Source organism: Dasypus novemcinctus, chromosome 22 (assembly GCF_030445035.2).
Source record: "Dasypus novemcinctus isolate mDasNov1 chromosome 22, mDasNov1.1.hap2, whole genome shotgun sequence".
NCBI classification, from domain to species: domain Eukaryota; kingdom Metazoa; phylum Chordata; class Mammalia; order Cingulata; family Dasypodidae; genus Dasypus; species Dasypus novemcinctus.
Window position 1 is genome coordinate 32,956,070 of NC_080694.1, and position 22,971 is coordinate 32,979,040.

General features: G+C 40.7%; 1 protein-coding gene across 1 annotated transcript in view; it reads right to left on the reverse strand.

Moving 5' to 3' along the window:
• Window positions 1–22,971, reverse strand: part of GMDS (GDP-mannose 4,6-dehydratase) — a 694,924-nt gene that overhangs the window by 74,357 nt on the left and 597,596 nt on the right. The window contains exon 9 of the mRNA XM_058285166.2: window positions 20,208–20,304. Within this exon, the coding sequence (XP_058141149.1) occupies window positions 20,208–20,304 (97 nt within the window). The remainder of the gene's footprint in view (window positions 1–20,207; window positions 20,305–22,971) is intronic.

The following is a 22,971-nucleotide window of genomic DNA, read 5'->3' on the forward strand; positions in this document are numbered from 1 at the left end:
GAACTCAGTTGGAAGAAAGAGATGGAGAACAGGTGTCCTGAAGAAAAAGAGGTGAGTGCAATGTTTTCAGGTGACTTGTGATTCCAGTGGAAAAGACTAAGGTCTTATGGTGAGCCACAGCCTGGAGTCTCCTCTGCCACCACCACCGAGCATGCCATGTGGCTTCCTGGCGCCCCAGTTTCCTCATCTGAAATGGCACAGAAGATAATCTCCCCTGGCAACTGTAAGGGGTGATAATACAGCTCTTTTAAAGTAAGCAAGCTAGAGGAATCATGGAAATGCATGCTGGTCAGAGACTTCTCACACCCCTGGAATGGAAGCAAAAGTCCACCGTCCCTCCAGGAGCAAAGAGAAACCCTGAGTTTTTCTAGCAATCATCACAGGAGCAAGGGAAGGTGACCAGACAACTTGGGCCTTGGTTCCTCTTTGGTTTCCTAAGGCACGAACTCAAGTTTCTGTGCCACACCTTCCACAGCTATGGAAAGTTTCAGCCCCCCTTCTACAGCTATGGAAAAGGCTGTTTACATCAGAGAATAAAGAAAAAAAAAAAAGGAATTTAGCAGGAATTTATGCAGTAAGTAGGATTTAGATTTGGGAGTAAGAGTTATGTCTAAAAACCAGAATTTGAAGTTTTGGGAAAAAGCAAATGTGGCCCCGAGGGAAATGTCTTTTCTTTCAATGAAAATGGTCTTTTGGTTTAAGCCTGCCTAGCTCAACTGGAAGACTAGACTGGGGCAGAGTGCCCAAGAATGAAGAGTTTTAGCCTCATGCAATAGCTTTTGGCTTAACTACAGAACTATTTCTGGAAATATTCAATAAAAACTACATATGTATATGAAATGATAACATAAGACCCTGGACTGTACAGGCACAGCTAATGTAAATGACTTCAGATTTTAGAAATTGTTTTTATATTGCCCAAATTCCTGGAGTCAGAGCTGTGCTGCAGCTGGAGGCATCCCAAGAATCACGCTTGTCAACACCATTCCTGCAGGAGTAAGGCTGTTTACCTCTACTGTGGCTGTCAAGTTGACTTTGTTTCTAAATACTGTGCTTTAAATTACCACCCTCCCCCAGACAGGGAAAATCATTTGTCTCTGTGTATATTTCTAAGAAGCGTAACCACATTATGGCTGAAAATGAAACCGATAGATTCATTAACTTGGCAAAGAAAATCAAACTTATCGATCAGATGCCTAAAACAACTAGCAGATTCCTGGCCCCCCGTCCCCATTTACATGTAGGTATTCATTCATCCATCAAGCAGGCCACGGCCTCCTGATCTGAACCAAGCCCAGAGATCAACAGGCCACGGTGCCAGATGGAGACGGTGCAGTCTATCAGAGACTAGGTAGGGGCTAGGCAAGATGGAGCTTCACAACAAATGTTTAAAACCTGTCTGCAGAGACAGGACTAACTCACACGAGTTCCTCCTTGGGTATGGCTCATTTGAACTTGGCACTCCCTGGCACGGGGCTGGGGAAACCATGGCTATGTAAGAGTTTAAAATGTTTACCATCAATTCAGCTCTAATAGGGAAGTGATATAGTGACGATTCCAAGTTTGATGTGCAGGCCCTAAGACCTTCCTCCTTGACGGGTGAAAGGCCTTTGTGTTCTGTTGGGTAGGGAAGGTGTCATGCTTTTCCAAGCTCATGTGGGTTTATGGAGGGTTTAACTACAGATTTGTGAAGGGGCTGACCACACATCATTGGAAATTATACAAATAAAGGATTTGTTCACTCAAAACGAACATTTAGAAAATAAATAAGCCTATGAAAGGATACTCCAAGGCAAGCTAAAACTTGGAACTAGAGAAGAAAAGTGCCAGATGCCATACTTTAGTTTGATTTTTTCAATATGGTTGAGTTGAAAGGAGCAATGATTTCCCGAAAATTATATGCAAAGTGTTGTATATCTGAGCAGTTTCCCCACTGGGAAGAACAGCTTTCACCTGATTCTCAAAGACGTTAATGAAATAAAAAAAGGTTAAGAACAACTGAATTATCTGTGCTTCTCCTTGTCTGCTGACCAAGGGCACAACTGCTCCCAACGACCAAGGCCTGGCCTTGCTCAAGGTTGGCTGCCTAAGGATCCCCTAGGAACTTCCTTGATTCCCAGAGATCATGGTCAGTGGGCTTGGGGATGAGCCCTGGAAAACTATTTTTAACAGCTTCAGACCCCTGGACTAGGGTGCCCTGAATTCTGCATAAGGTGAAGTATTATCTGAGTAGAAATGGGTCTCTGGTTACTTCTCTAAGAAATCTTGGGAAACTCACACATCAATAGAGTCTCTGATGCTCTGATATTTACTATCAAAATGAAACAAATCAGTGGAAAGTGAAGAAACTCACCTGCCACCGTTTGCAATGAGCCTGCTATACATGTGGCCTGCAGTTTTTATGCTATTGGTTTGCAAACTCCACACACATTAAGTTGAGGTATGGCTTTTTGGGCTACCTTGCTTATTTTGGTAATCCATGCGATAGCTGTCCATCTTCATCTATCAACTCCCAGACCTCCTGTGTATCTCCCCTCCCACTTGGTTAAGTGACTGCAAGCTCTGAGAAACTCACAAAAAGCAACCTTTTCAACAGATTCTGTGCAGCATGGATGAAAATCCCTGTTGGCTACATGGGAGGAATTCAGCAGAGAAACTGTTTTCATGACATAGTACATGCCACCCACAAGCATTTAGGGCTGAAATGATGTTGGGATGGGTGGCTCTGGTGCATGGTTTCCAGCAGACTATGCCCTGCAAACCTGGTCAGATCCCTTACTTGCACTTCTGCTAATGCCTGACACATTTCCTCTGTTTCTAATTTCATGACTGTGAACTGCTCTCTAATCCTCTTCAACAGTTGAAAACAGAATCTAGGATCAAGAGGAAAAAAATGCAAGAGATTAGAGCTTTGGGGCTTTACAGCAGATATGGAAGATGTTGACTAATTCAGTCAGATTAATTCAGACTCGTTTGAGGAGTACTTTGATAATAATCACATCAGTTTGTAATCATATAGTATCTTTGATAGTAATATCTCAATATGTTCCATAAACACTAATTTAACCTCCCACTACTTTTGTGAAGTTTAGCATAATCATACCTCATTTAGAAGTTGGGAAACCGAGTTGACACGTGAAGATATAGATAGCTTAAAGGAGAACTTTCAAATGCTGCATTCTATCTTAATTCCTAGTTATTCCGACCGGAGTTTTTCCTTGTTGTTTCTTTCAGATGAATATGCTAATCTCATTGCCATTGGCTTATATACACAATAACGGCAAAAAACACATTCCAGGTCTATTGTCTACAGTGAGATCTCGGGACACAAAATGTCACTAAAGTGGACAGAAGACTTGGAAGAAATAATGACTATCATCACTTCATTATTTAGAACATATACATACTTTGCTTTTAAGTCTGTGATGCAGGCTTAATGATATTAGAAATGAAATTCAATGGCCTGGAAAAATTATAAAGATGGAGAAAGTAAGAAAGAAAGTTGAATTCTTTTAAAAAGAGCAACATCTTGAAAAAGGCAGACATGCAAAGGAAACTATTTCTAGTAAACACTGGGATTGTTTAGTTTGGATTTCAGTAGAAGTTGGATAACAGAACAATATAAATATTATCTAGTTGGGGAAGGGCTGAGGAGAGAGTGATTTGATTCAGAAAGTCAAACAATATAAACTGACACTCAGGGATGATGGAGCAGAAGCGTAAACTGTTTCTACATAGGGCTATTGTACCTATATTATCCCAAAGTGATAAAACTGTAACACAAGACTATAACAGAACCAAGTCACTGATGTAGAATGACAAAACTAAAGAAATGTGACTACAGGTAGATGTGTTTTAATGGAGAATCCACTAACCTGGTTTTATGTTTTGCCAAACAAACCCAAATGACAGGTAGGTAAGCATTAGCCTTTCCATAAATATATTAAATAAAGCCATGACTGAACTATTCATTCAGCCACCATTATCCTCCATGGAATGACATGTCCTGTGTTTCCTAATAGACTCTAGTGTGTTTTGAGTTGCTTTTTCACCTCTTGCCTGAGTCAGTTGACGGTTGCTCAGACACCACGTGTGTCTGCTGGGCACAGGTCCTTGCCACGCCCGGCGCCCACAGCCCGCCCATGCCAGGATCCTATACTTTGCATTGTTTGTTCAGTGCCTCCTCCTCTGTGGCTGCTGCTGCCTCCCACTGTCTTCCTCACCAGCTGAAAGACTGACGATACATTGGCGTCACCAGCCCTTCACCTTTCAGGACAAGCAGGAGGTGCTGACTCATGAAGACAGTTCATATCACCAACAGAAAACTAGGCTTCAGACTGGCAGACCTCTGACTCCCCTCTGCCCTGACGTAGTTCTTCAGATTGGCCAAACTGGGTGAAAATGGCTTTTCTCCCATCTCAATTTGGCAGTATGAAACCCAAGGAGCTCAAGGAAACTTAGCAACTGTTCTGACCCATATCTTATCTCTTTTTGTTTCTTTTCCTATTCATCTGGTCCGTGGACTGGTTGAGTTCTTATTTCTTCACATCCTCACTATAAACTAACATTTTAAGCAAGACACTTCTCTTCATGTGGGAAACATTATCTTAAAGAAAAATATATCTTTGATAACTATTTTGGGAAATATATCCAAAGCCAATTTCAGGGCAATTGACTGAATTTATTACTAAAATGGGTGCACAGAGAGGAAGACATGGCAAGCCTTACTAGAAAAAATCTCTATAAGCCCAAGTTAGAGAAACCTTTAAAAAATATTGTTCTGAATGACTATTATTTATCTTAAATAACTGCATACTTAAATTCTTAGTCTGAACTAAAAAAAGTGATAGAAAAACATGCAAGATTCCAAGTGAGGACAGGAAGGGGTAACACACTATTAAGTTTCTGGTAGACTTTTTTTCCATTGTAAAAATATCAGTAATTATAGCCATTTGTTGATATTTATTTCTCACTTTTTTATTTAGAAAATTTCGGAGATAGAAGTGTGGAGGAATGTGTGCGATGGATGCGAACAAAGTATCATGTCTCTTATATTGTACATTTTGTTCCAAAACATGGTCTCAGAGTGAGTAAGAGAAACGTGATAGCTGCTAATGGGACATTTTTTAAATTAATTGTTCAAAATTGGAAATTCTTCCAAGTGGTAGAAGTATTTGATTCCGATGAAAACAACCTCGTAGATTCTTCAAGATGCTCATTGAGGTAGGTGGAAAAAATACCCATTGTTATGTGACAGTGGGAAAAACAGAACATTTTGCGGTTGCAATGTCCTTCAGAGACCTTAAAGACCCCGTGGCAGTCTTTCACATGGGACCTGCATGACAGCGTATTTAAGACACAGTGTGTGGATGCTGAGGGCACCTTGCTCTAGTGGGTCCAAGGAGAAGAACTTAACTGCAATTTTGCCAAAATGAGCTCTTTTAAGGAAAAGGAACCAGGAAGCAATTTGGGTGTGTTGAGTTTGTTTGAGATGGAGTTGGGATGGATGAAAAAAAAGTTGTAGGGAGGGAAGTGGGGAAACTTACAGAACCTTTAAAACTAAGAGTTTCAGAAAAGATGAAGAAAAAAAAGGAGTGAACATCAGCCAAAAAAAAAAAAAAAGCAAAAACAATGAGAAGATAAGGAAGGGGCTGAATGTGAAAAGAACTAGTGAAGAGGAGATATATGGAGGCAGAGGAACAGAAATTGAAGAAGTACTTCTTTTATGGGTTAGATGTACCAATGTTAGCTGTGAATGACCACAACGTTCATTTTGCCATAGAAAGAAAAAGAGGGAAAAAATACATTTGTATTTTTTGCTATTTAGAATTAAATTAGTTTAGGACACTAGTTCGAGTAATTTCAGTTGTGTCAGGGCTAGGTGGAAAGCACAACAATAGCTTTTCCATGATGAGTAGCTGTACTCATCTACTTATCCCCTATTATATGCCAGGTACTCCCTAAGGCACCTCAAATATCACTCCTGTTCCCACGCTCGTAGTGCCAGGTGGAAATGGCATATCACAATACAACGTGGTAAGAGACTCAAAGAGACCAGCACTGATTTTGCCTGGGAGAATAGGGGAAGACTTCTCCAAGAGGTTGACATCTGTGCCAGGTGTTGAAACTAAGAACATTTTAGTTTCTTCAGTATGCCCACTGAGGTCAGTGGAAAAGATACCCATTGTTATGTGACAGTGGGAAAAACAGAAGGAACAAGAGGTTAGGGGCTTTAAAAATATTCACAGGGAAGCAGATGTGGCTCAAGCAATTGGGCTCCTGCCTACCACACGCTAGGTCCCTGGTTCAGATCCCAGTGCCTCCTAAAGAAGACAGTGAGCTGGTGCGAAAGGCAGGAGCAATGAGCTAACGCAACATGATACTACAACAAGAGACACAAGAAGAAAAACATGAGTGACAAAGCAAAGCAAGGAGTGGAGGTGGCTCAAGCAATTAGGTGCTTCCCTCCTATATTGGAGGTCCTGGGTTTGGTTCCCGGTACCTCCCAAAGAAACAAGGAAGATGAACAGACACAGCAAATTCAAACAACAAGGAGGTGGGAAGAAAGAAATAAATGAAAAGAATATTTTTTAAAAAAAGAATATTAATAAAATCAAAGTTGAGAATTAAAGGTGTTGAGACTTAATACAATTTAAATCTACACTTAAATTTATACTGTAAGCCAGTGGGACATATTCAAATTATCACTACATGCTCTTTCATATTTAGAATTTCAATAAGGGGGCCGTGGACTCGGCCCAGTGGTTAGGGCGTCCGTCTACGACATGGGAGGTCCGCGGTTCAAACCCTGGGCCTCCTTAACCCGTGTGCAGCTGGCCCATGCTCAGTGCTGATGCGTGCAAGGAGTGCCCTGCCACACAGGGGTGTCCCCAGCGTAGGGGAGCCCCACACGTAAGGAGTGTGCCCTGTATGGAGAGCCTCCCAGTGTGAAAGAAAGTGCAGCCTGCCCAGGAATGGCGCTGCCCACACGGAGAGTTGACACAACAAGATGATGCAACAAAAAGAAACACAGGTTCCCATGCCGCTGACAACAACAGAAGTGGACAAAGACAACACAGCAAATAGACACAGAGAACAGACAACTGGGGCGGCGGGGGGGGGGATAAATAAATAAATTAAAAAAAAAAATTCAATAAGGGAATATAGCACTTTCAAGTCTTCCAAAATAAACTGATTCAGAGACAAATATTCCTCTTCAACATCTATTAACTTGCCTTAGCTTGACATATTTCCAAAAGCTCAACAACTGCTTCTAGACACAATTTTCTCTGTTGATGTATTTTCAGAAATAATAGAAACAACTTGAATTTTAAATGTACAGTCTTTCTAATGCCACTAATTGAATTTCCCATTGAATTTCATTCTTAACACAATCCCTGTAAAACACGAAAACATTTTATTATGAAGTTGAAAAATATATATATATAAAAAAAAGCGGGACTGATTTTCTTGGCATGACTGTTTAAGGGTCTATGTTAATAATATAAACAAATATCTCTTATGAAAGTAAGGTCCTCCCTATATCTGACTTTGCTGGTTAATCACTAAAATAGCTATAAACTGTTTAAGAAATTGTTTCAACACAAAACTCATTTAATTAACTTAATGGAACAGGTGAGGGCACACTTTTCAAGATTGGTAAACTAGTCAGGGATCAGAGAACAGGCATAGAGAGGTTAGTGATCTCAAAGAGTAGTGGCTATATGGAGTTTAAGTATGACATATAACTGGTTTTAAGACTCATGGCAGCAAGCAAAGAGAAGGGGGACAGAGAAGAAAAACAGAGGAGGTGGAGAAGCTGAGTTGCTATAGATGCAGGCTGGAGGTGCAGCAGAATGGGGTGGAGGGGGAGCGGCAGGCCTGGAACATGCAGGAAGGAGCGGCGGCGGTGACTTCCATCTCTACAGGCCTCATTTCTCCATATCCCCAGTTGGGCTGCATAGGCCTACTGCTGTCCTCTCGAAATGAGAGATTCTGTGTCCCTCTGTCCCTGGATGTTCTATTTGAATTATTCCCACAGCCACTCCTCTCCCAACCTGAAAGACTCTTCCTTTCTCTCTCTTTAACCACAAATCTAAGCTCCACCTTGATTAAGATGGTGGAGTGAGAATGCTTCAGGGCTCTGTTCTGCCACTGAACCTTTGAACAACCAGCAAGAACTGGCAGAATTAGCTTTCTCAAAGCTCAAAAAACAAAACCAGTTAAAGGACTGCAGTAACAGGGTGAGCATTAACTCAAGAAAGAGGCCCCTTAAAAGTGGTAGGATCTTGTGGCGCCCTGGCTGGCACTGTCCCCACCCCCCACGGGCTCGGCATGGTGCCGGCCTGTGCTCCCAGTGCAGATCTCTGGTCCTGGTCCCAGAGGGGGCAGAGGAGAGTAACTATCATGTATGTACTGAGAGCACGCTTGTCTCATCCAAACTGTCTGGTGGTGGCCTGAGGAACCTTGACATCTCAGAACTTGCCCTACATAGCAGGTGGTGTCCAGAGCTTCCCTAAAGAACCCTGTGGGAGAGCAGAATAGTGATTGCCTGGGGCAAGGGATTGCTACAGTGCAGTGCCTTGGAAGAGGGGACATTTGTATCTGTGTAAACAAGGCAATTCTTAGGACACATGCTCATGCCCCAGACAAGACACGTACACAGAAAGGAGGGGAAGCCCCTATGTTTTGGCCTGGAGCTGTTCTCTACACTCTTGGAATGGAGAAGCCCTGAAGGAGAGCACTCCCACAGGTCATTCTGCAAAGACTGGGAAAGGAGTTTTCTTTTTTTTCAATTTTTAAATTATGTATGTGTGCATGTGTGTGTGTATGTATGCGTGAGTTCCTAGCATTCAAGGAAAGTTCGGTCATAATACTCACTAGATAGTAGCTTAAGGAACACATGCCTCAGAGTCTAAATTCCACTGATGACATATTAAAATATCAAAACTTCCAGGTTTCAACAGAAAGTTATAAAACATACAAAGAAATAGGAAGTGGTGGCCCAGGCAAAGGAGAAGATCTAAACATTAGAAAACATCAATGAGGAGGACCAAATCTGGAACATACCAGACTAAGACTTAGACTATTAATAGAGAGATGGAAATTATAAAAAGGAACTAAACAGTAGACAACCACAGTAATGGAAATAAAAAATTCCCTATAGGGGTTCAATAAAAGATTGCGGCTGGTAGAACCAGTGACCTTAAAGATAAGGCAATTGAAATCATCCAGTCTGAGGAGCAGAAAGAAGAAAGAATGAAGAAAAGTGAATTGTGCCAGAGGTACCTGTGGGACACCATTAAGTATACCAATATAAACAGTGTGAGAGTCCCAGAAGGAGAAGAAAAAGAGTAAAAGGGAGAGAGAATATCCAAAGAACTAATGACTGAAAACTTCTTAAATTTATGAAAGACATGAATATATACATCCAAGATGCACAGTGAACATTAAGCAGAATAAATCCAAATAGACTTACACTGTGGCATATTATAATCAAAATGCTGAATGCCAAAAATAGAAGTTAAGTTGGTATCAAAGAAAACAAAACAAGATTGTGACAGATTTAGGATTGTTAAATTTAAGACCTACCATAACTACAAAGAAAATATCAGAGAATATGCATGCTCATAGAGACATATTTAGAGTACAGGTTGTCAGGGGCGGGAAGCAGAGGGAATGGGGAGTTAACGCAAGTGTAGGGTTTCTTCTGGGGAGATGGGAAAGTTTTAGTAATGGAAGGCAGTGAGGGAACTGTAGCATAATGAATGTGATTAATCAAACTGAATGGTTTGCTTGTGAGTGGTTGAGATGGGAGAATTTATGTCACATACATGTTCTCACAACACCACCAACAACAAAAAGCAAGCAAGCAAGCAACTAAAGAGACAATGATAATTAAAGGCAATACATGATCCTGGACAAGATCTATTATAACAAGGGAGCTGAGAAGGCTGAGAAGGACATTATTGGGATACATGAAAACAAAAAAGGCAAATAGACTATAAGCTTTATATCAATGTTAAATTTCTTGAACTTGATAGCTGCCATTAAGGTGGATACATAAGTGAATATCCTTGATCTTAGGAAATGTATGTTGCAGAATTAAGCTTCAAGGAGCAAGATGTATACAACCTACACTCAAATGTTCAGAAAATGGATTGATAATTAGACAGACAGATACATACATACTGAAGGACAGATTGATAGAATGATACGATTAATGTGGCAAAATGTTAAAATTGGTGGATCTGGGCATCTTGGGGGGATAGGGGTATAGTGGAATTCTCTGCACGTGGTTTGCATAATTTTTGTAACTGTCCTGTATGTTTGAAAGTATTTCAAAATAAAAACGTTATTATTATTTTTTTACTTTACTTTAGGCTCTACTTTAGACATCCCCTTCTTGTACCTTTGCCTGGTGCTTCCTCAGACTTGAATAAGGCTTGACCTCATTTACAACCACCCAAGTATATGTTACTCTAAACTGATATTTAGTTCATCTTCTTTTTCTTCTCAAAATGATGAGTAATATGCTCTCTAAACAAGAGAAAACAAATGTGATCCAGCGACTATCCAAAATGATTAATATGGTATTCTCTATTCAGAGAAAACTCTGTGGCCCCAGAAACGTTGAGCCTCCAGAAGGACTACAGGCTGCAAACACCTTGATTTTAGGAGAACTTGATTTGGCCTTCTGACCCCCAGAACTGCAAGATAATAAATTTGCATTGTTTTAAGCTGCTAAATTTGTGGTAAATGGCTACAGAAACAATAGGGAATCAAAAGAGATTTTAGACAATAAATGTGACATCAGCTGGCTCTAAGTAACTGATACAAAGACAAGTTTTTACAGGAAGATTTTTGAGGGAATAGAGGGTAGTGTTGGCAGATAAATAAACAGGAAAACAGATGATGGGCTGGCGTCTTCTCCTTGGTGGGTGTTCACTAACCTGTTGGGAATACTTAAGTCCTGGAGTGGCCACAGAAGCTGCTGGATTTCTGGGCCAGTATGAAGGCCGTAGGAACATATGATTTAGGAAGAATCAGAAGGAGAGGATCAACAAATCAACACGTCCCTATCTTCTACCACAAAGATCATGTCCACCACTGGATCAAGATGTACAGAGCTTGTAGTACTAAGTAGCTTTTTTGGCTGTTCAGGTATAAAACAAAATAAATATTTAAGTTAAAGAAAATCTCAGGAGTTAAAGAGGTCAAGGTATCGTTTCAGAAGATGTCTTGATAACTAATTATTTCACAGGAGTACATGATGATGATGATGATGATGATGATTAATGATGATGACAGTAATAAAAACAGTAATACACAGTGCAAAGTACCTTATACTTATTTCAGTCCTTTCATCTTTAAAAATTGTAAATGCTTTGCAGTCTTGTATCTGGGACATATCAGTTTGAAACAGTCTCTCTGCTTGCTTCTGATTGCCTGAGTTGAGATGTAGTAATCATCTGTCAGTTAAGTAAACTCTTTGGTATTAGCCCTTTAAATCTTCAGGGAGTCTTGCAGGCAGGAATCATAATCTAGGATGGGAGGCATGTCAGCCTGGTCCTTTGGCTCTTGGAGACAAGTGCTTACTTTGTGAATTCTTAACCCACTTTCTCAAAATGTGTCTCTGAGACTTAACTCTGGGATTCAAACTTGCCAAGCTTTGGGACAAGTTTCCTGTGCACACTCTTCTCCCCACCCCACAAATGTTCTGTGTGGGTGAGTGCACCCCAAGGCTTCACTCCTCACTTCTTGCATATCAAGCCTAGTTCTGATGGACCTCATTCTTATAAACCAGGCTACCAACTCCAGCTGCCTGACTGATATTGCTACAAGGATATCCCTAAGGCACTTAGAATGGAAGAGAATTTGTCAGCACCTTCCATAGCAAACTGGATCCTCTTCCTGGACCTCTGCTCTGGGTTATGGCATCATCATGAACTGAGCCCTGTGCTGGACAACCTTTGATCCTGGCTAACCCTCAGCCCCTGCTTTTCTTTTGGAGACCATGGTACAATCTTGTCGCCGGTCCTGTGCTCTCTGTCTCCGCAATGTCTTGGCATCTGCCACTGTTTTCCTCACCTCCATTACCCTGGTTCATTCAGCCCTCATGGCACCCCCTGAACTGTTCTGATAGCCTCTGAGCTGCTCTCCTGCATTTGTCTGAGAGTTAAAGCAGGATGGACCTCATCCACCTTTATATTTTTAACAGTGCTCGGGCTATGACTTATATCCTATAGTAGAAGTTCAATAAGCATTTTTTTGAGCTGAGACTCTAAGACCTCAGGTATCCAAGGATATTTTACTTAATACGTATTGATATATTTCTGAGAAGCTAAAGGTAAATAAGAATTATTTTTAAATTATCTGGTGAATGTAAAGGATTCTTGTAATGAATCCTAAAACTGGTGAATCTTTTAGAATTTATACATATTTCAATTTTTTAGTTTAGATATCCTTTTATCAAGTTTTCATGAAGCAGTGCATACTTGACTCATTCAGGAAACTAGAAAATTTACCACAACTTTACCAAATGTATAAATGGAATTTTGTTTCTAAGGCCCTATTTCTGAAAGAAGCTGAATAGAACTAGAGCATCACTGAAAAGAACTAGAGCTTCACTAGCAGGCCAAGCACATTCAGCATGATTGTCTATGAGGCAGATCAGGGCTACTGAGTTAGAATGAAAGACCAGTGGCTGCGGACACTACAGTTTGGAGGTTTATGACAAAGGTAGTCAGGTGAATTCTAAACTTTGCTAGTAGATCTAACAGTGAATGAAGAAACCAGTCTGGCATATGCCAGTGGTCTGGGTGAGAGGAGGCTTCTAGAGTAAGCTAAAGGTAAAGAGGGGCCCAAAATAGATACACATGGACTAAATTTTGGTAGTTTTAGAATTTTTGTGTCCACAGAACAAATATTTCCAAGTGAACAATGTGGTAGGAAATAATCGATGTGTTAAGGAGCAATTAGCCTTATTGGAAACATAAAACAGAATAGGGTGAAAGAAGGAAACTGTAAGCAGAACTAACTATGAAATCTCCATGAACAGAGACTTCTGAATTGCAGTTCTTTTACAATATAAATATGTGCTTAATAGAACAGGAGGAGCATTGTTGATTTTTAAAAAGCAAACAAACAAACAAACAAACAAAAAACCCCTGCAGGGATTAGGGATTTTTAAAATTTCAGGATATAGATTTCATTGACCTGAGATATAAAAGAAAGAGGGACGAGGTAATCACATTAGTGAAGGATGGACCTATGATGAGTAATTCTATACTTTGGATGACTTGCACCAGAGCTAGTTTAAATAGAAACTAAGTGCAATTACTAATTATTCTTTCTAAGGAATGTAGCTACAGATGCCAAAATAAATTTCTAAGATGATAAAAGGATTTTGGAAATTATTTTGTAGATGCTAAGAGGTCAACACTATTACCTGGACAGGGTTTTGGAAAAAAGGTACATGTTTTATAAGAATCCTCTATTGGTACAAGTAATGAAAAGATCTACATTTAGGACACTAGAGGGTTTTTAGGACAAATTAAAAAAAAATACACTTAAATAAGGAAATGTAAACAGTTATATATACTTATGCATAACGATATTTGAACCATTAATTTAGTCATCATTTTAATCCAGATTTATTCATAAGAAAATAATCTTCAAGGAAAATTTGAAGTCAGTACACAATTACTATATCATTAGATATGAAACGCTCTTGAAGATGGCAACTGAGGAAAGAACACAAACTTTAAGAGGAATGCTATATGCCCCCAGGGGTTTTGTATGGGATCCTACGAAGTATGGAAAACGTACAGTGGAATATTTATGAATCAGTTGAAGATTGAAATTTAAAGCTCTCCTGGTTAAGTCCAAGGAAGGAAAAGGGCAGGAAAGGCCAACGTGATTAAGGAAGGATATAGAGATTAGTATGAGGAGCCTAAGAGGGAGGCTTAAAATACATAAACAGTGATTTAAAGATATCAACGGTTTGTAAAATGCAAGTAGTAAGGAGTTGGGAGAAGGGCTGCAGAAGAGGGAGCTTGAGGATCAGGCCTCTGTGACAGCATCCTACACCCCCCGGGGGCTGACAGCTGAGAACAAATAAGCCAACCCTCTCGCTTTACAGATCCAGCAGTGCAGAAAGAAAGGGACTGGCCCCGAATCTGCTCTCCCTCTGGCCTCCTACCCCAGCTCCCACCAGTTAACGAAAGAAAAAAAGACAAGTAGCAGTGGAGGTGTGGGATTAGAGCCTAGGAGGTCAGCGATACCAGGAAAGAAACAGATTAGCCTGCTTCTAACACAGCTGGAAAAGATGAGGAGATAGAGCGGGGAGGATCTAGTTTCCTGCTCCGGGAGGGGGAGTGTGAGAACGCAATGAGAATAGCTCTGGGAGAAAAAGGGACACTTTGAGGACAAAAGGCCGACCTGGTGAACACATCCAGGGCGTTTCACCCCAAATAACCAGAGATGTTGCTGAAGGGAGTTCTCACTCCCAGTTATACAAGTCCTCTGATGACAGATCAGATTCCTTAAGTCTGGAAAGGGTTATATATCATTATTCTAAACTGGGCTATTAGATAGAGCAAGCAATTATGGGCCATTTAACTTAACATCATTTATAGAAAAATATTAGGCACAGTTTGTGGGGGGACGATTCGACAAGCACATGGTAATTTGATTAGAAACAGGCCACAAGCTTTTATTGGAGGAAGGTGTTGTTTTAACTAGCTGGTTGGACTTCTTTGAAGTGATTGCTTTCTCAGTTCTAGATCTTAACCTAAGATCAATAAAGATTAGGAATAAATATAAGCAAATAAAACAAAACCCAATAACATCTTAAGACATTAGAAATCCAATGGCAAGGGAAATGAATGTTAAAGACAAATGGTATAGCAAGGAAAAAATTTAGTTCACACTAGCTAGCAGAATTTAAGTCACAATATTTTTCATGAAAAATACTTTATTTGATTTCAACTTTGGTCAGTGACTGTGTCCCTCATTGCATTTCTAAAATTTCTTCATTGAAAAAAATCTTTTTTTTTTTTTTTTAGCGGCTTGACTATTTGATGTGGTAAGCAACTTGGCACATTAAGATGAATACCAGTGGTTAGGGTGTCCGTCTACCACATGGGAGGCCTGCGGTTCAAGCCCCAGGCCTCCTTGACCCGTGTGGAGCTGGCCCCTGCGCAGTGCTGATGCGCACAAGGAGTGCCCTGCCACGCAGGGTGTCCCCCGCGTAGGAGCCCCACGCGCAAGGAGTGCACCCATAAGGAGAGCCGCCCAGCGCGAAGGAGGGAGCAGCCTGCCGAGGAATGGCGCTGTCCACACTTCCCGTGCCGCTGACGACAACAGAAGCGGACAAAGAAACAAGAAACAAGACGCAGCAAAAAGACACAGAAAACAGACAACCGGGGGAGGGGAGGGGAATTAAATAAATAAAAATAAATCTTAAAAAAAAAAAAAAAAAAAAAGATGAATACTTCATTAATCCATTCTTTAATTTTCCAAGTGAAACATTTTCAAATAAAAAAAGAAGTTATCTTTGCAGTTATTTTAACTTAAGCAAAAGGACTACATATAATTTCTCATGTTTATGTGACATTACCATACCACTGAATAGCTATCAGAATCTTCAGAGAGAAGATCAGAAAAGGATGAAAATCAAAATAAACAAGCCTTTAAAAAATCATAGTATATATGAATGTTTGCTATAAGTCTTAATTATACCTTTTTAACTACTTTTTTTACTAGTTAGTCTGTGCAATTCACTAGAGATATCATTCCACATTTCTAAAGGTACTGGATTCAAGCGATACAGAGCTCTACACCTGCGACCTCCGTGAGGGTGGAGGCTGTGTCCGCCCTGTTCATCACTGTATTCCTAGGCCGTGCACACTGTTTTATAAATATTTGGTGAGGTGGCAGACTTGGCCCAGTGGTTAGGGCGTCCGTCTACCACATGGGAGGTACGTGGTTCAAACCCCGGGCCTCCTTGACCTGTGTGGAGCTGGCCCATGCGCAGCGCTGATGCACACAAGGAGTGCTGTGCCATGCGGGGGTGTCCCCTGCGTAGGGGAGCCCCATGTGCAAGGAGTGCGCCCCGCAAGGAGAGCCGCCCAGAGTGAAAGAAAGTGCAGCCTGCCCAGGAATGGCGCCGCACACACGGAGAGCTGACACAACAAGATGACGCAAAAAAAAAGAAACACAGATACCCGTGCCGCTGACAACAGAAGCGGACAAAGAAGACGCAGCAAATAGACACAGAGAACAGACGACTGGGGTGGGGCGGGAAGGGAAAGAGAAATAAATTTAAAAATCTTTTAAAAAATTTTTTTGGTGAATGAATGAATGAATAACCATAGCAACAACACTGAACATTTACTGGATATTTACTGTACTAAGTACTTTGCACTGACCCAGTTCTTGGACAGAAGTTCTATTATCAGCCCCATTTTTTATGCTGAGCAGAGTGGGCACTAAGAAGACAGGTCACTTGGCTGAGGTCACACAACTTATAACTGACAAGAGGATTTGAACTTAGGCAGCCTGGGCCCTGGGGCCTCCAGTCTGAGGCACAATACAACTTCCTTTCCAAGAAGGAACGAGCATTTGGATGAATCTGCAGATGACACCTGCATACATATGCAGCTATATCTAAGACAGAGGTTTTCAGAGGCACAGCATTCAGGTATTAACATAGTCATCATTAAATACTGGAATCCAGGGACAGTGGGAAATTTGAAGTCTAATTGCCAGGATCAAGTTCTTCCACAGTAGCAAAACTCCCAAACCTTCAAAAGGAAATCCAGGGTTTGAGAGAGCACCAAAACATATATCTCATTTCGGCTCTAATTGGATGCTAAGTCCTTAGCCCAAAAACCTTCAAGACTTTTCATGTTGGTACTGAGCAAGACTCAAGGTTTGTGGTGGCTAAATCAATAAGGAAACAAATTAGCAGCACTGGTGAACGTGTGCTCTCGATGGGATGGGATCGCTGGTGGCCTCTTTTAGGTTAGCCCTGGTCTTGGCTGAGTGAAGAGCCTTTCTTAAGACTATTTTGAGTCTTTCTCACTTAAAGGACTACATAAAGCTCTACTTCCCTTTAGTCTGCTTTAGGATATTGGATAATATGTCCTCTTCAAATTTTTTTTTTTACAAATTTTATTTATTTTATTTCATTTTTCTATCAGTTATTCTGGAATCATTTGACTCCTAAAAGATTTAGTTAATGCATCTGGCTGTGTACTGGAGATACTGGGGAAGAGATGACTACAGCTGACATTGGGGAATAGACACCTCCACAGAATCCGAGAAGAATGAAGAAAACCTCTGGCATGTGCAAATGGACTTGGACTACAAGAAGGAAAGGATATGACTGATCACAGAAGAAGTCAACTGCCCTTCCTTGAGGGCTGATAAAGGCGCAGGGAAGCCTCAGTGCTTTTCAGGACTCAGGCAGAATGAATCTCTAGATGCTGCTGGTTCTCACTGCTCCGCAGCTAAGTGAAAACGCATTTACAATGCAGTCATCAGTTCTGATCACCTCTCAAGTGGAAGAATATTATCAGCCTAGAGGCGATTCAGTGTAAGCTGTCAAGCTGATCCAAGCTTTAGGAAAACTTGTTCTAAGGAATGAGGTTAAAAGTTTAGAATCTCTATATAAGAAAAGTTTGTCCAATGGAGTTACGAAGTTGAAGTGGAGTGAACAAAATTAATGCAGCCTTGAGGCTTAGAAAGATGAAATGCAGTCAACATCTAAAATAAAGGGTAGAGGGAATCCAGGATGAGAGTGATTTCAGCGGGAAAATAAAGTAATCATATGAAACAAGTTACTGCTCTTAAGTTCAAACAACTTTTGTGTAAACAGATTTGCAGAACAGGTGTGATGACAGCACTTGAAAGAACAAAACATTTGGAAGGGATGAAGTGTCGCATGGAAAGAGGGTGAAGATGGACTTCGAGGACACTGTCGAGTTAGTCCAAGTGTCCTTACCCTGTTCTGCCAACTCTTTTGTCCTGTGTTCTTATCAACCCCGCACCTTACCAAAGTAAGAATGGCCGGTGAGCCATTCTGTATGCCTTCCTGCTTTTGAGAAGGTTTTGCTGTTGGAGAGAGAGGGATGTGTAAATTGTTTTTAGTGTTGGGGCTCTCCATTTTGAGATGACTGTTTCTCCTTGTGAGCACCATGCACGGTGCACCATGCACCCCACCCTTGTGACTGCTCAATCTCGTGGGGACAGAGGCTAGCATGGCGGTAGCCCCACAGACCCCAGCCCTTGTGTATCAGCAGGAATGCAACTGGTGTCTCCCTCTCCCAGACAGCCCATCCTTCCCAGGCACACCCACTCCCCATCCGCTCAGGGAACAAGGCTCCCCTTGTGTCAGGCATGGCCACTCCCTGCTCTGCACCTCAGTGCCTCACAGCACGGCTCACCCCCTTTACTTTCTATTCAGTAAAGTTTCTTCTTTTGTTTGAAATGAGACCTTTTAAAGGGTGGTTAATGATGACTTACTCTCTCCATCAGGGTTTTCCCAATCTCTGAAACCTTCTTTGATAGATATGACTTTGGTTCAAAACACAGGTAGAACAGTTTTGAAATAATTCTACATTCAGTTAATAGCCGTATCAGTAGGTAATCACCACGTTTGACCACTTCCTTCTGAAGATGCTGCTTTCTACTATGTTCAGGCATGTTAAAAAAGAGATTTGTCACGATAGTGAGGGTGGGCCTCATTAAAGCTATAACACCAAGCTAGAGCTTTTTATACATTTTGTAAAAGGAAATGTTATGCTCTAACAATCTGTAGCCCATTTCTTTTTTTTTTTTTTTTTTTAATTTAAATTTTTTTATTTTTTATTGACTTTGTAATAATATTACATTAAAAATATATATGTGAGGTCCCATTCAACCCCACCCCCCCACCCCCCCTCTCCCCCCCCCCCAACAACACTCGTTCCCATCATCATGACATATCCATTGGATTTGGTAAGTACATCTTTGGGCACCTCTGCACCTCATATACATTGGTTCACATCATGGCCCATACTCTCCTCTATTCCATCAAGTAGGCCCTGTGAGGATTTACAATGTCCGGTGATTACCTCTGAAGCACCATCCAGGGCAGCTCCATGTCCCGAAGACGCCTCCACCTCTCATCTCTTCCTGCCTTTCCCCATACCCTTTGTCCATTATGTCCCCTTTTCCCAATCCAATGCCACCTCTTCTATGTGGACACTGGATTGGTTGTGTCCATTGCACCTTTATGTCAAGAGGAGGAGTAGCCCATTTCTTAATTCACGAACTTCTGTGTTTAGAAATCCATCCATCCATTTATCCACCCATCCATACCCATCTATATCTATATATCCATCTAATATTTATGAAACATCTACTTTGTTAAGAGTCTGGAATATTAAAAAATATAGCCCTTATTCTCAGAGTTCATACTTTCATAAGGGGACAAAGACATGTGAACAAACGGTTATGCTAAATTATCATTGCTGTTAGAATTACGTGTTGCATACAGTGAGAATACACAGCAGGGAGTAGCAGTTTCAGTGGTAGTGATATACTGGTTAGAGAAGGTTTCATAGACAGTTGTGGTGCCTGAGCTGAGCCTTAAAAAATGTACAGTGGTGTCAGGCCAAGGGGGTGTAGAGTGGGCTGTGTGGTGGGCATGGAACGGCAGGGCATTCCACCCCAGGGCTGCAGTGCAAGCAAGAAACAGTGCAAGCAAGTGTGACTGGGAGCCTGCTTATGACTCACGTGTTTGTGTGTGTATGTGAGTGTATGTGAGGAACTGGAGAGGTAGGCAGGCCCTCCAGATCCCTAAGATCCTCCAGGTCACATAGGGCCTGATAAGTCACACATCATGTAGGTATCAGGACCAGCCATCAAAACCAGAGACCAGCATGGTGAGCTGGGTCTCCATTTCCGAAATCAGCTGTTTCCTTGGGTGTCCTCTACCCTATTTTCCTTTTTAGAGCAATGGACTTTGTGGTGAGAATAATATCTCAAATTCAATTCACGGTGACTGGTGTGGGAAATGCCCGCTGAAGGATACCAGAGAACCACACGGTGCCTTTGAAGGTTGGCAGCCGGCATTCAGTGAGACCATTTTCACAGCCTGAGATGGAGCAATGCTCGGGCAGAGGGCCCGGATGTGTGGCTGTGATGGAGTGCCTTACCACTTCGGTTGGTCTGTAGTATTTGAGGTCGACAGTCACGTGAATCTTGCCGGTCTCTTTACATCTGCCCACTTCATTTTCATTCTTTCCTTCCCACCTGTGAAGGAGATAAACACTTAATCAGCTCCTAATTGCTTGGGCTCAGCCTTCCCCTGCAGAGTGACCAAACCCTTTACCAACAGTCATACAGGCTGACAATCAGCAAGTTTAGAGCAACAGTGGCTTCCAAAGCCTTCCAGATCTGTTTAGAAAGGGTAGGTTATTGCTTTCTTTTTAAGAATATAATGATGATTTCAGAAGTGAGAACTGAGAATTAAACATATTAGATCAAGCAGAATAAGGAATTGAACAACTTTCCAAGAGTTCACAGATTTTATACTTTAGGTAATTCTTGATAAAGTCAATTGTTATGAGGTAACGAATGTGTTTTGTCTCCCTTTATTTTTGCTCCTCCTTCTGTAATTTTAGAGATATGTAGTGTCGATTCAATGCCTGCCATTTTGCAATAAGTTTAGTATCTTAATTAATCCATTTGATTTGTTCATGTATTATATTGTTTCCCTTTCTCTACCCCAGTCAGCAATGGACCTCATTAATAAATCTCAGATGATTAAACTTCCGAAAAGTGCAAAACTCATTGGTTTGTATTCTCCTAAGAAAGGCACCATACCTTCCTGGGATTTAGCCACCATGTTATTTGGACCTGAGTTTCCTTCCCTAGGCACCCACTATTCACAATAGCAAGGACCTAATAACGGCCTCCTCAGGTCCACGCAGTGCACAGTGTAGGAGATCCTCAAGTGTCTCAAGGCTGCTGCTTAGAGAAATTGCCCTCCCTCCATTTTATGCTCTCATGTTTCAATAAGGAAGCCACCAGCTTAATGTTGAATTCTGGGTTTCTACGATCTAATATGTGAGCAACAGAAGACTCTATATAATTTGGGTTATTTATTTATTTTTTACAAGTGAAACCTTTTGAGAAAGAAAGAAAAGAAAAACGTATGACTTAGTCTGGACTTTTTATGCTTATCCTCAGAACTAGTCTGCTTTATCAGCTGGAAAGAAATCCTATGAAAACAGGAAAATTCTGTGTGGCATATGGATTGGGCAGATCATGGACCTAATGAGAGGACAGAATGCTAAACTGAGCTACCTGACTATGTGAATCACAGGTACCATTAACAATGAATATTAAATATTGATTATTGTCATATTTTGGACATATGTAGTGGGTATTAGAGACATTAACTAGATCCACCAGCTTTATTTCTCATCAATCTCTGAATGTTTTGTCCTCAATTCATTTCTTGATAGCATAGGGAAAATATTTCACCATTGGAGGAATAACTGGCTTATAAATGCACTGAATTTGCCAATGTACTCAAGGAAATAAAAACATCTCACAACATACTGAGAATTCTAGCATATGCTGAACAATGACTGGTCATTTTTCCATGACTTTTATATTTATTAATTAACTCAAAAAGGATATTTGATGTTTACAAATTTAATAGATGAGTAGATATAGAGACAGATTACAGACAGATGGATAGATAGGTGGGTAGACAGAAGGATAGATAGAATGATACAGCAAATGTAGTGAAATGTTAAAATTGGTGGGGGCGTGTATTGGAGTTCTCTGGGTTTTGTATTATCTTTGTGGTTTTCCTGTAGGTTTGAAATTATTTCAAAACAAAAAGTTCGAGGAAAAAAAAGGATGTTTGGTTATTTAGTTTAGTTTTTCATTGTTGATTATATCGATTTGACAGGTGGAGTAAAACCACTGAAGATTTTAAAGGGAAGGGCAGTAGCAGAGCTGAATTTTTGGAAAATTCACCTGGAAATGGTATGTGAATGTTTTGGAGTATGGACAACAAAAAGGAAAATGAAACAGCTTAAAGTGATAATGACGCTTGTGCCTCAGTTATGGATAAAGGCTAAATCTTTAATATCACATGAAGGGAGACGAGTTGGTTATGTAATGAGTTCTTTTTTTTTCTCTTAAATTTTCTATCTAATTCTAAAGTTGATTGTTTAAGTGGAGTCTTTTCTCTGATCAGACTTTCAGTAAATGAAAGGATATTTGCATGTCATAAACACATTCAAATTTTGCATTTCACCAAGAGAAACAAGTTCTGCAGATACTTTCATGACAGTACCTCCACCTGAGGCAAAAGTGTCAACAGAAATACTAGTCACCATTTTGCTAACTGCTTTTTCCATTTATAACTAGGTATTTAATACGATGGGTCATACCAACTCATGTATGCACACACACAAAATGTATATTTATATACTTTTTCAGATATGTAAAACTCAGAGGTCATAAACTTGAGAAAGAGTGATTCAAATCTATTTATAAATAAATTTGTTGAAATTACACATGAGAATACCCACCATAATTAAATGGATAAAGTCTTGATAAGACCTGGAGAGTCCTCTCTGAGGGTCAGGAGAGGAATGAGGCAAAGCCAGGGCTATTCTCAGACCGAGGGTCAGCAAACATTTTCTGTAGAGAGTCAGATATGGTCTCTATTGCATATTCTTCACCATCCTCTTTTTTCGATTTTCTTGAAAACTTTCAAAAATTTCAAAAACTGTCTAGCTCAAGGACAATAAAAAAGCTGGCATCAAGTGGGATTTGGCTTGCAGGCCATAGGTTGTCCACCCCTGCTTTAGCTGATCAGGTTGCTGTTATATCCTTACCCTTAACTAAAGGACAACACTTAACTTCTGTTTATTCCAGCAAGTTGCATTGCTGGTC